The 14,290-nt window shown below is 39.8% G+C and overlaps 1 protein-coding gene across 3 annotated transcripts in view; it reads left to right on the top strand.

Annotated features, from left to right (window-relative positions):
• The window catches only part of LOC128105039 (vomeronasal type-2 receptor 116-like), a 29,109-nt gene extending 16,655 nt beyond the window's left edge, over positions 1 to 12,454 (top strand). The window contains exons 6-7 of one of the 3 annotated variants that reach the window (XM_052729858.1): positions 3,409 to 3,411; positions 11,550 to 12,454. In XM_052729858.1, coding sequence (XP_052585818.1) covers positions 3,409 to 3,411; positions 11,550 to 12,454 — 908 coding nt within the window. Of the gene's footprint in view, positions 1 to 2,150; positions 2,154 to 3,408; positions 3,412 to 11,549 lie in introns of all 3 variants that reach the window. The other 2 variants (XM_052729859.1, XM_052729857.1) reach the window with 2 other exon arrangements.
• Positions 12,455 to 14,290: the final 1,836 nt, after the last annotated feature.

Here is a 14,290-nt window from a genome sequence, read left to right as displayed (position 1 = left end):
CTCCTAGGGTGATCCATGCATCCCTCTTTGGGTCTTTCTTGTTAGTTAGCTTCTCTGGAGCTGTGGTATACAGTTATCATTTCCTTTACATCTAGTATCCACTTATGAGTGAGAACATACCATGTTTGTCCTGAGTCTGGGTGACCTCACTCAGGATGAGTCTTCAACAGTTTCCTTCACATGATTAATTTTTTTCATGGTTTTCTTAGGTTTCTTTAAGGGGATTATTGATTTCTTCACATTTTTTGTTTGTGTTTTCCTCAATTTTTAAGGAAATTTTTTATTTGCTCTTTAAAGGCCTCTAGTATCTTCATGAATTATCTTTAAGGTTACTTTCTTCTGCCTCTGCTACATTGTGATGTTCAGGTCTTGCTGTTGTAGAAGAGCTAGGTTCTGGTGATGCCATATTGTTATTTATGTTGTTATATGTATTTTTGCACTCACGTCTGCCCTTCTCTTCCTCCAACAGGTGCAAGTGGTGCCTGTGTCTAAGTGAGCTGCTATGGTCCACTCTGTGTCTCTGTCTTAAACTTAGCTCTTGGTCTAATTGGAGTTGACAGATTCTGTATCTCAGGGAGCTGCTCTTGGTCCAATCCAAGCTAGGTGATTCTGTGAATCAGGGAGCCACTCCTGGTTTTATCAGGGCTCTTCGTCCAGTCAGAGCTGACAGATTCTGTGTCTCAGGAAGCCACTCTTGGTCCAATGAGAGATGGCACTTTGGTTTCTGTGTCTCAGGAAGTTACTTATGTCACAGGCAGATGGGTATTGGGGTAGGGTGGGGGTCTTGTAAATTGCAGGGTCTAATGGGGGGTTTTGAGGGGGTCCCATGGAGGAGCTTTCTCTGCTAGACTGCAACTGGGGCAGAGGTGGGTAAGGGTTCCCAGGACTGGCTGTGTCCAAGGGCCTAGATCCTAGAGGCAGGACTCACTGGTTGGCAGAAGAGTCCCTCACTCCAAAAAAATATTTAATGAAAACCAGAAATGTTTTGTAATTTATTGTACAAGAATCCTTTGAACACAGTATTGCTATCCATATATCTCATCTTCCTTCACCATTTGTATGAATTGATTTTTTTTTTAGTTTATAAAGAAATCTTGGTAGTTTTATTAAAAGATAATATTTGATTATAAAAATGTTAAAACATTACTAAGAAAGAAAAATTCACAAAATACTCACAGAAAAAAATCTATGTGCATAATATAACATGATGGTACTATACATCAACTTAAATGATACAGAGGTCTTTCATTCTGAATGCACGGATGAAGTATCTTCTACTGATAGATACACAATGGACTACTATTTTTGCACAAATTAAAAACAAATGGCTCACATTCATTTCAGCTTAACAAAAATCTTAATGATTTTATTCTCAGTAAAACCTTAAATTCAATCATAAGGGCTACTTAAAATTTGTCCTATGTTTGTAAAACTGAAAATTTAAATGAGAGTGATGCAGAGATCTACATTAGGCCTTGATATTCAGAAAAGACTATGAGATTCCATATTAGGGGGAGTTCTGTGTCCTTATGTAAAAGTTATATTATGTGACTATTTTTTTTAATTTATTTTAATTTATTTTGCAATACAATTCAGTTCTACATATCAGCCACGGATTCCCTTGTTCTCCCCCCTCCCATCTCCCTCACCTTCACCCCAACTCCCCCACCCCATTCCCATCTCCTCCAGGGCAAAGCCTTCCCCACAGACTGAGGTCAACCTGGTAGACTTAGTCCAGGTAGGTCTAGTCCCCTCCTCCCAGGCCGAGCCAAACAATCCTGCATAGGCCCCAGGTTTCAAACAGCCAACTCATGCAATGAGCACAAGATCTGGTCCCACTGCCTGGATGCCTCCCAAACAGATCAAGCCAATCAACTGTCTCACCCATTCGGAGGGCCTGATCCAGTGGGGACCCCTCAGCCATTGGTTCATAGTTCATGTGTTTCCATTCATTTGGCTATTTGTCCCTGTGCTTTATCCAACCTTGGTCTCAACAATTCTCGCTCATATAAACCCTCCTCATTCTCGTTAATTGGACTCCCAGAGATCCACCCAGGGCCTAGTCATGGATCTCTGCATCCAGATCCCTCAGTAGTTGGATGAGGTTTCTAGCACAACAATTAGGGTGTTTGGCCATCCCATCACCAGAGTAGGTCAGTTCGGGCTGTCTCTCGACCATTGCCGGCAGTCTGTTGTGTGGGTATCTTTGTGGATTTCTGTGGGCCTCTCTAGCACTTTGCTTCTTCCTATTCTCATGTGGTCTTCATTTACCATGGTCTCCTATTCCTTGTTCTCCCTCTCTGTTGTTGATCCAGCTGGGATCTCCCGCTCCCCCAAGCTCTCTTTCCCTCGACCCTCGCCTTTCATTACCCCACTCATGTCCAGGCTGTTCATGTAGATCTCATTCCATTTCTCTGTCATTGGGTGATCCCTGTGTCATTCTTGGGGTCCTGTTTTCCAGGTAGCCTCCCTGGTGATGTGAGTAGCAGACAAGTCATTCTTGTTTCATGTCTAGTATCCTGCTATGAGTGAGTACATACCATGTTTGTCTTTCTGAGTCTGGGTTACCTCACTCAGGATGATTTTTTCTAGATCCATCCATTTGTCTGCAAACCTCATGATGTCATTGTTTTTCTCTGCTGAGTAGTATTCCATTGTGTATATGTACCACATTTTGTTTATCCATTCTTCAGTTGAAGGGCATCTAGGTTGTTTCCATGTTCTGGCTATTACAAACAATGCTGATATGAACATAGCTGAACAAGTGCTCTTATGGTGTGGTTGAGCATTCCTTGGGTATATGCCCAAGAGTGGTATAGCTGGATCTTGGGGGAGATGGATTTCCAATTTTCTAAGAAAGCACCATATTGATTTCCAAAGTGGTTGTACAAGCTTGCATTCCCACCAGCAGTGGAGGAGAGTTCCCCTAGCTCCACATCCTCTCCAGCATAAGGTGTCTTCAGTGTTTTTGATCTTAGCCATTCTGACAGGCGTAAGGTGGTATCTCAGAGTTGTTTTGATTTGCATTTCCCTGATGATTAGGGATGTTGAGCAATTCCTTAAATGTCTTTCGGCCATTTGAGTTTCCTCTGTTGAGAATTCTCTGTTTAGTTCTATAGTCCATTTCTTAATTGGACTGTTGGGCATTTTGATGTCTAATTTCTTGAGTTCCTTATATATTCTGGATATCAGACCTCTGTCAGATGTGGGGTTGGTGAAGATCTTTTCCCATTCTGTAGGCTGTCGCTTTGCCTTGTTGACCATATCCTTTGCTCTACAAAAGCTTCTCAGTTTCAAGAGGTCCCATTGATTGATTGTTTCTCTCAGTGTCTGTGCTACTGGTGTTCTATTTAGGAAGTGGTCTCCTATGCCAATGCATTCAAGACTACTTCCTACTTTCTCTTCTAGCAGGTTCAGAGTAGCTGGATTTATGTTGAGGTCCTTGATCCACTTGGACTTAAGTTTTGTGCACGGTGTTAGATATGGATCTATTTGCAGCCTTCTACATGTTGATATCCAGTTTTGCCAGCACCATTTGTTGAAGATGCTTTCTTTTTTCCATTGTGCACTTTTGGCTTCTTTGTCAAAAATTATATGTTCATAGGTGTGCAGATTAATGTCAGGGTCTTCAATTCAATTCCATTGGTCCACATGTCGGTTTTTATGCCAGTACCAAGCTGTTTTTATTACTGTAGCTCCATAGTAGAGCGTGAAGTCAGGGATCGTGATGCCTCCAGAAGTTGTGTTATTGTACAGGATTCCTTTGGCTATCCTGGGTTTTTTGTTTTTCCATATGAAGTTGAGTATTATTCTTTCCAGGTCTGTGAAGAATTGTGTTGGTATTTTGATGTGGATTGCATTGAATCTGTAGATTGCTTTTGGTAAGATTGCCATTTTTACTATGTTAGTCCTGCCTATCCATGAGCATGGGAGATCTTTCCATTTTCTGACATCTTCTTCAATTTCTTTTTTCAGAGACTTAAAGTTCTTGTCATATAGGTCCTTCACTTGCTTGGTTAGTGTTACCCCAAGGTATTTTTATGTCATTTGTGGCTATAGTAAAGGGTGATGTATCTCTGATTTCCTTCTCCACTTCTTTGTCCATTGTATATAGGAGGGCTACTGATTTTTTTGAGTTGATCTTGTATCCTGCTATGTTGCTGAAGGTGTTTATAAGCTTTATCAGTTCCTTGGTGGAATCTTTGGGGTCGCTCAAGTATACTATCATGTCATCTGCAAATAGGGAAAGCTTGACTTCTTCCTTTCCAATTTGTATCCCCTTAATCTCCTTATGTTGTCTTATTGCTCTGGCTAGAACTTCAAGTACTATATTGAATAAGTATGGGGAGAGCGGACAGCCTTGCCTCGTTCCTGATTTTAGTGGAATTGCTTTGAGTTTCTCTCCATTTTATTTGATGTTGGCTGTTGGCTTGCTGTAAATTGCCTTTATTATGTTTAGGTATGTTCCCTGTATTCCTGATCGCTCCAATACCTTTATCATGAAGGGATGTTGGATTTTGTCAAATGCCTTTTCTGCATTCAGTGAGATGATCATATGGTTTTTTTCTTTGAGTTTGTTTATATGGTGTATTACATTGACGGACTTTCGTATGTTGAAGCACCCTTGCATCCCTGGAATGAATCCTACTTGATCATGGTGGATAATTGTTTTGATGTGTTCTTGGAGTCTGTTTGCCAGTATTTTATTGAGTATTTTTGCATCAATGTTCATGAGGGAGATCGGTCTGTAGTTCTCTTTCTTTGTTGTATCCTTGTTTGGTTTAGGAATTAGGGTAATTGTAGCCTCATAGAAGGAGTTTGGTAATGTTCCTTCTGTTTCTATTGTGTGGAACAATTTAGAGAGTATTGGTATTAACTCTTCTTTGAAGATCTGGTAGAATTCTGCACTGAAACCATCTGGTCCTGGGCTTTTTTTGGTTGGGAGACTTTTAATGACTGTTTCTATTTCATTAGGGGTTATTGGACTATTTAAATAGTTTATCTGGTCTTGATTTAACTTAGGTATGTGGTACCTATCCAGAAAGTTATCCATTTCTTTTAGGTTTTCCAGTTTTGTCGAATAGAGGTTTTTGAAGTATGACCTGATGATTCTCTGGATTTCCTCAATGTCTGTTGTTATGTCCCCCTTTTCATTTCTGATTTTGTTGATTTGGATGCTCTCTCTCTGTCTTTTGGTTAGTTTGGATAAGGGCTTGTCTATCTTGTTGATTTTCTCAAAGAACCAACTCTTTGTTTCATTAATTTTTGTATTGTTCTCTTTGTTTCTATTTTATTGATTTCAGCTCTCACTTTGATAATTTCCTGGCGTCTATTTTTCCTGGGAGACTGTGCTTCTTCTTGTTCTAGAGCTTTCAGGTATGCTGTTAAGTCTCTAGTGTGAGTTTTCTCCAACTTATTTATGTGGGCATTTAGTGCTATGGATTTCCCTCTTAGTACTGCTTTCATAGTGTCCCATAAATTTGGATATGTGGTGTCTTCATTTTCATTGATCTCTAGGAAATCTTTAATTTCTTTCTTTATTTCTTCCTTAACCCATTGGTGATTCAGTTGGGTATTATTCAGTTTCCATGAGATTGTAGGTTTTCTGTAGTTTTTGTTGTTGTTGAAATCCAACTTTAGACCATGGTGGTCTGATAGAACACAGGAGGTTATTCCAATTGTTTTGTATCTGTTTGGATTTGTTTTTGTGGCCAAGTATGTGGTCAATTTTAGAGAAGGTTCCATGGGGTGCTGAGAAGAAGGTATATTCTTTTTTGTTAGGATGGAATGTTCTGTAGATATCAATTAAGTCCATTTGAGTCATGACATCAGTTAAGTCCTTTATTTCTCTGTTAAGTTTCAATTTGGGAGATCTGTCCAGTGGTGAAAGTGGGGTGTTGAGGTCTCCCACTATTAATGTGTGGGATTTTATATGTGATTTAAGCTTTAGTAATGTTTCTTTTACATATGTGGGTGCCCTTGTGTTTGGGGCATAAATATTCAGAATTGAGACTTCATCTTGGTGGATCTTTCCTGTGATGAGTATGTAATGCCCTTCTTGATCTCTTTTGATTGATTTTAGTTTGAAGTCTATTTTGCTGGATATCAGGATGGCTATACCCGCTTGTTTCTTAAGACCGTTTGATTGGAAAGTCTTTTCCCAGCCTTTTATTTTTAGGTAGTGTCTATCTTTGAATTTGAGATGTGTTTCTTGTATGCAGCAGAAAGATGGGTCCTGCTTTCATATCCATTCTGTAAGCCTATGTCTTTTTATAGGTGAATTAAGTCCATTGATATTGAGGGAAATTAATGACCAGTGATTGTTCATTCCTGTTATTTTTTGGTGGTGATGTGTGTGTACTTCTATACGTTGGGGTTACTGCTGTGACTTTATCTGTTGCCTGTGTTTTCAAGAGTGTATCTGACTTCCTTAGGTTGGAATTTTCCTTCTAGTGCTTTCTGTAGGGCTGGGTTTGTGGATAAGTATTGTTTAAATCTGGCTTTGTCATGGAATGTCTTGTTCACTCCATCTATGGTGATTGAAAGTTTTGCTGGGTATATTAGTCTAGGCTGACATCCATGGTCTCTTAGTGTCTGCATTACATCTGTCCAGGTTCTTCTGGCTTTCAAAGTCTCCATTGAGAAATCGGGTGTTATTCTGATGGGTTTGTCTTTATATGTCACTTGGCCTTTTTCCTTTGCTGCTCTTAATATTCTTTCTTTATTCTGTACGTTTAGTTGTTTAACTATTATGTGGCGAGGGGACTTTTTTGGGGGGTCTAGTCTGTTTGGTGTTCTATAAGCTTCTTGTATCATCATAGGCATTTCCTTCTTTAAGTTGGGAAAGTTTTCTTCTATGATCTTGTTGAATATATTTTCTGTGCCCTTGAGTTGGTATTCTTCTCCTTCTTCGACCCCTATTATTCTTAGGTTTGGTGTTTTCATGGTGTCCCAAATTTCTTGGACATTTTGGTTCATGACTTTGTTGGCTTTAGTGTTTTCTTTGACTGATGAATTTATTTGTTCTACTGTATCTTCAACGCTAGAGATCCTTTCTTCCATCTCTTGCATTCTGTTGATTATACTTGCATCTGAAGTTCCCAATCATTTACTCAGATTTTCTATTTCCAGCATTCCCTCTGTTTGTGTCTTCTTCATTTTTTCTATTTCCCTTTTCAGGTCTTGGACTGTTTCCTTCATTTGTTTATTGATTTTTCTTGATTTTCTCTCAGTACTTTATTGTTTTCTTCCAGGACTTTTTTGATTTCTTCTAATTTGTTTGCCCTTTCCTCTAGTTGTTTACAGCGTTCTTCACATTTTTTTGTCTTTTCCTCTACACAAGCCTCTAGCTTCTTCATGATGTCATTCATAAGGCTGTTTTCTTCTGCTTCTTCCAATTTCTGATGTTCAGGTCTAGGTGTTGGAGGAGGGCTAGGGCCTGGTGATGCTGTATTGCTATTCATTTTGTTGTATATGTTTCTGCCTTGACATCTGACCATCTCCTTGTGGTTCGTTCTTGGTCTTATCCGCACACTTGGTTCAGACAGACCAGCGTTCCAAAAGGGAAGTCCGGAGCAAGATGGGAGCTGGGGGCCGGCCTCTAAGTCCCCGGAAGAGGCATGGGGCTCAGGCGGATGGGCGTGGGGGCAGGGCGTGGAGACTGCAGGGTCTGCCAGGGGTCTTGGAGAAGGGGATCCTTCCTGGTGGGGCTAGCAGGGAACCTGCCCGGTGGCCAGAACCTGGGGCCAAGTTGGGCAGGTCCTCCCTGGAGTGGCTGGTGCCCAGCGATGGGGTCTGGGGCAAGGAAGGGCACTCACCTGTGTTCCAAAAGGAAAGTCCGGGGCAAGATCTGAAATGAATTTAAAACAGAATCAGCCAGTCCACATTATTGTCCACCAGGCACACAGCTTATCACTGATGAGGACCAGAGAGAGTTTCAGACTCTTGTATTTAATGAAATATATTTGAGACCTTGAGGAATAGCTTACAGAGCAAAGCAATTACTGTGGAATGATTAGGTTGAGTATTCAGTTCCCAAGAATACACCCCAAGATGTGATAGTATTCTTCAGCAATCACATCCTACCAAGAAATAAGAAAAGTTTTCAGAGTAGCCATAATCTTGCATCTTATCTAGGTTGGAAAGTGCAGTTGGGAACAAAAAGAGACTTTCTAAAAGAGAGGGAACTGAAGAAAAACACCTGATGATTGTCTTCTGAACTGCAAATACATGCACAGATGCATGTGTGCTTATACTAACATGCAAAAGTCACTCACAAAATCACATGTGCACATTTATGCATACCATGTAAACATAAGCATATATTTAATTTAAATCTTTTTTAGTTTAAAATTAATTATGTCCCTTTCATTTCTCCTTTCATTACCAGCACTAGCCTCACTTGAAACACAGTGACATGTCTACTCAATTCTCAAGTCAATAGCAAAAAGCCTAGGAAGGTAGATTAAATCCAAATACACTATATGTATGGATGAATTTTAAATACAATGTTAAAAATATCTAAATTTTTATGTTGTAACATATTCAAAATTGATGAGTTGTTTGGATTTTTTCTAATACATTGATGAATAGTGGCAAGAACCAAAGTAAATGTGAAATTATAGATATCCACATACCAGACATCTTTGGAATAAAACATAGTAGAAAAAGTACATGTCCTTTTGTCCAAATATTTATATTAAATGTTGATGTTATAAACTTAAAACTAAGGGCATTTTGGTGCATGAGAGTACAACTTTCTTTAATGGAAACATTGATTTATGCAAACAGTGTGTATCTGAGAGAACTGTCAATTATTGACTCTGTATGAAGATACAGACCAACGGTACAAGCAAAATGCACATACATAGCATTGTATCCACTGCCTTTGTGATCTGGGCATGCTGTCTTAGTCAGTGTTCTATTGCTGTGAAGAGGCACCATGAGCATGAATATTATTTTTTGAGAAAAGCATTTAATTGTGTCTCACAGACACTATCAGAGGTTCAGTCTATTGTAATTACAAGGAGCCCGGCCGCACACAGGTAGATATGGTTCTGGAGAAGTAGCTGAGTGTTCTCTTTCCAGATTCTCAGGCAGAAGGAAGAGAGAGACACTGGGGCTACTTGTGTTTACTCAGAAACCAAAGCCCATCATCAATGACACACTTCCTCCAAAAATGTCACAGGTACTCACACAAGAATAAATCACTTAATCCTTTTCAATCATGCCTCTCCCTGGAGAACATGCATAATAATCGAGGAGCCTGTGGGGGTCATTCTCACTCAAAATCCTATATAATGGTCTCTGGTCCCCCTAGGCTCATAGGCACATCATAATTTAAAATGCATTTCGTCCAAAGTCCAGAAGGGCAATCTCCAAATTCTGCATCTCCGTGTCTATTTTAAAGCACTCTTCAGATTGCCAATACCTTTCTGTTTTGTTGATTGTAACAAACTACTCTCTCTTGGGCTGGTTCACCACCCTGTCTGCAAGTATCTTGGCAGGTGCCTCATGACTCTGGCATGTCCAACACCTTGGGATCTCCAATGAAATCTGTGCTTCACCTTCCCTGCTTCTCTCAAAGGCATCTTTTGGCCTCCATGTAGGGACACATTGGACAAATACCTGTCCTAGTGACCTTACTTAGCTATGGATGGAGGTTCCACACCTGCCTTCTTCTATCCTTTGCTCAAAGCCAGAACCATGTGACCAAATCTTCCAATGTTTTCTGCTTATTAGGATGTTCAAATACAGTTTTACCTGATTTTTATTTTTAATGATTTCTTTCACCAAAACCTAATGTATTTCATTTCACAAGTTGGAAGCTTAGCTCAGTGCATTCTTACCTTGATGTTGTCATTTCCTTTATTCCATTTTGCAACAGGCTTTCCTTGAAATATTTTATCTCTTTAAGCTCTGGAATTACCTGCATTACACTTCCTGGGGCTCCTTTTCTTCTCAAACCATTTATTTAGTATTTTCCATGCTCACCTAGCTCCTTTTCACTATGGATTTGATTAAGAGTGACAATTAATAACCACATAAGGAAGTGAATGTTGCTCAAGTTTTCCTGGTCTTGTCTGGCCCATAGTCAGGACAAATGTCTATCACTCACCAGTCCCTCAGCCAAGTAAACACATAGAGACTTATATTACTTATAAACTGTTTGGCTGTGGCAGGCTCCTTGTTATCCAGTTCTTATATCTTCAATTAACCCATTTCTGTTAATCTGCATGTTGCCACATGTTCTATGGCTTTACCTGTTGACTTTACATGTTGCTTCCTGGATGGCAGGATGGCATCTCCTGACTCAGTCTTCCACTTCCCACAATTCTCTTCTCTGCTTGTCCCACCTATCCTATACTTTCTGCCTGGCTACTGGCAAATCAGTGTTTTATTTATCAATCAATCAGAGCAACACATTCACAGCATCCCCAGCAAGACAGCACTAGACTGTCTTAAAATCTCCTCAATTTTCCTAATTCAAAACTCTTCAGTTTGGCCTCAGATATATTTTTGGACCAGAACAAATAGGAACCACACTCTTAGTCAAAATATTAAAGGAACAGTCTCTGAGCCATTTTACTAATTTTTATGCCTATGAACCTGCTTGTGTTTCAGAGGTTCCTACTGTTCAAATATCCCACAGGACTGCTATCCATGATCCCAATAGCATGGCCCATGAAGCCTTACTTAAAGCATTCAACTGCTTTCCTAATCCCTAGTTCCAAAGACCACATTTTGGCAACTAGAAGCATGTCTGGGCCTGTCACAGTAATATTTCACTTTTCCCTATTATTTTTGTCTTCGTATGTGTTATATTACAGTGAAGAGACACCATAACCATGACAAGACTTACGAATAAAGCATTTAATTGGGGCTTGCTTACAGTTTTAATCCATTGTCATAATGACAGGGAATATGTCAGAACAGAGAGAGACACAGTTCTGGAGAAGATGAGTGTTCTACATGCAGATCCTCAGGAGCATGAAGAAAGAGGCACTGAGGTATGCTTGAGCTTTTGAAAAAATGAAAGCCCATCTTCAGTGACACACTTCTCCCAACAAGGTCAAACCTACTACAATAAGAACGCATATTTTAATTTTTTCAAATATGTCCATTTCCTAGTGACCAAGCAATCACATCTCTGAGCATATAGAAGCCTCTATCACTTTATCCACCACACATTCACAGTACAAAGATCTGTAGATAATAAGTATAATGTTTGAGAATTAACCAATCTGAGCTGTTTTTATTACCACTTATAAGCCCTAAGAAAACAAGTATTTTTCTTATTTTAAAAACTTGCATAAATATGAAAGTTGATAAATGGGAATAAGAAGCTACTCTGTTCCCTTTATGGTAAAGGTGGTGATTTCCATCACCAAGGATGGATTGCTACAGAGCAGCCTGTCCTCGCTGCTCCCTATAGCAACAAGGAAAAAATTATCAATGAAGACAAAAACAGTTATTGAGGTATCCTCTGATTAATACAGACAATAAAAGATTAAGACTATAATGATAGAATTTTTAATTTCCTTCTGCAGATATGGAGCAGTGTGTTCACTGTCCAGAGGATCAGTATTCCAACCCAGAGCACACACGCTGCCTGCAAAGACATGTCTCCTTTCTAGCTTATGAAGACCCTTTGGGGATGACTCTGGCCTGCATGTCCCTGTGCTTCTCTGCCCTCACAGCTCTTGTTCTTGGTGCTTTTGTGAAGTATAATAACACTCCCATAGTGAAGGCCAATAACTGCATTCTCAGCTACATCCTACTGATCTCCATCACAATCTGTTTCCTCTGCTCATTGCTCTTCATTGGGCATCCCCACATAGTCACCTGCATCCTTCAGCAGACTACATTTGGAGTCTTTTTCACAGTGGCTGTGTCTACAGTCTTGGCCAAGACTATTACGGTTGTCTTGGCCTTCAAGCTCACGACTCCAGGAAAAAGAATGAGAGGGATACTGGTATCAGGGGCACCTAAATTTGTCATTCCCATCTGTACCTTGATCCAACTCATTCTCTGTGGAATCTGGCTGGTCACGGCCCCTCCCTTTATTGACACAGATACACACTCTGAGCATGGACAGATTATCATTGTGTGCAGCAAAGGCTCAGCTATTGCATTCCATTTTGTCTTGGGATACTTGGGCTCCTTGGCTCTGGGGAGCTTCACTGTGGCTTTCTTGGCCCGGAATCTTCCTGACAGATTCAATGAAGCTAAATTCCTGACCTTCAGCATGCTGGTGTTCTGCAGTGTGTGGGTCACCTTCTTCCCTGTCTACCACAGCACCAAGGGGAAGGTCATGGTGGCTGTGGAGGTCCTCTCCATCTTGGCCTCCAGTGCAGGGTTGTTAGGGTGCATCTTTGTCCCAAAATGTTATGTTATTTTCATGAGACCAGATTTAAATTCTCTTCAAAAGTTCAGGGATAAATCACTTTACTGACCCATTCCTAGTTTTAAGATTTTTAGATGACACTTAAAATATCTCTGTTCCATTTCCTTGGAGTGACTCCCTCTTCCATTCTCAGCTTTCATCATTTTCCCATCCAGTTTATCAAGTTTCATAATGTCATCCTTATTGAACACATTTTGTTGGTAATGTGGGTGAGACTTTACTATATACATTCTACTCTTTATAGTACACATATTCTCACAGTAATCTCCCTCATCTTAAGGCTCTCAAGATCTTTCCTTCCTTCTTCAATGTTCCCTGGGCCTTAGGTTGGGAGGGTTTTGTAGAAGGATTGATTGCTTTATTCTAAATGTATATGTTGAATGGGAGGAATCATTCATAAATAAACCCTGTTAGTCTTTATTTCCACCTATTTTTCTATGTGGTATCCTGAAGAGTACTTTCTAGCAACTTGTATGATAGTAAGGGAAAGGCTTCTACTTGGGCACCAGGTAGACTTTTTCATATTTGATGACAGAAGTAAGTGTTGTCCACTGGAATATCACCTCAGCAACTGGTACTATAGAGAAATCCCAACCCTCAAGCCTGAGGGATCTATACGGGAAAAGATGTGGAAATATTTAAAGAGGCAGAGGTAGTGGACGTCTTCATGTAAGCATTATAAACTAGAAATCGACAGGAATAGACAATCACATGAAATCACAACAGTGTTGGAAACATACAAAATCTGCAGTGGCGCCAGCCAAAAAATATCACAGTACTAACAAGTAGACAGGGACTCACACACCATCCCTAAACAAGAAATAGTTTGCAGTTCTTGCCTTTTGCAAAAGAGACAACATTTTCTAGAATGGTGTTTCAATGGTTATTTCAACCACACTCCCAGGAATTGTCATGCATTTTGTTGTAGTTGGCCATACAAGATATATTTCATGGGTTTTTATATTGTGTGTTTGGGGCAGGGGGCTTCTTTTTATTTTCTTTCTTCGGACATTGTTTCATTCATTTGTTTTGCTTATTTGTTAAGATTTCCATTTATGCTTTGTTTTGTTTAAGAGAGATAAGAAAAATAGGAAATTGGATTCAATGATATGTGTGGAGGATTGAGGAGTCATTTACAGAGGGGAAAATATGATAAAAATATAGTATTTGGAAGAAAGATTTAATAAAAAGTAAAATTAGAAATACATGTATGAAATAACTAATTGAGTATGTGTTTACATATAAATGTTAAATAAATTGCACTTTTGGCATGATACCAATTCCCTAAGATACACAAACCATCTTACAAGAATCTCAATATCAGGCATGAGAAACCTTTCTCTAAGTCATTTTTCAGGGGAATCCAAAATAAGCTCACAAACATATAAACTGGGGACACTCATCTTGTTGCTTCCCAGAAATTAAAGATATGCCCTATTGCTGAAGACACCACATACTTTAGATACAGACATGCAAGAATTGACATGGAATTGACTGGGAAACCTCCTCCCTGAGGACCAGTTTTCAGAGTATTTGAAGGTGCTAAAAATTGCCAAGAGAGAAACACAATTATTTTTTTTTAGTTAACAATGTTTTTTATTCATTTTACACACCAAAGGTCCCCCTCTTCCATTCTCCTATCCCCGAGTCTCCCCCTCTCAACACCCCTTACTCCCACCCACAAGAAGGCAAAGCCTCCCATGGGTCTAAGCCCTTCTCCCTGACTCAAGGTTGCACAAGGTGTCCCACCATAGGTAGTGGGTTCCAAAAAGCCCACTCATGCACCAGGGATGGATTCTTATCTTTCCACCAGGGGACCACCCAAAGCTGGATCAGAGGTTAAGAGCACTGACTGCTCTTCTAGTGTCCTGAGATCTACTCCCA

Source organism: Peromyscus californicus, unplaced genomic scaffold (assembly GCF_007827085.1).
Source record: "Peromyscus californicus insignis strain IS unplaced genomic scaffold, ASM782708v3 Scaffold_96__1_contigs__length_156587, whole genome shotgun sequence".
In the NCBI taxonomy this organism is placed as follows: Eukaryota; Metazoa; Chordata; class Mammalia; order Rodentia; family Cricetidae; genus Peromyscus; species Peromyscus californicus.
The sequence above is the reverse complement of the archived record's forward strand: the minus strand, read 5'-3'. Positions and strand labels throughout refer to the sequence as shown.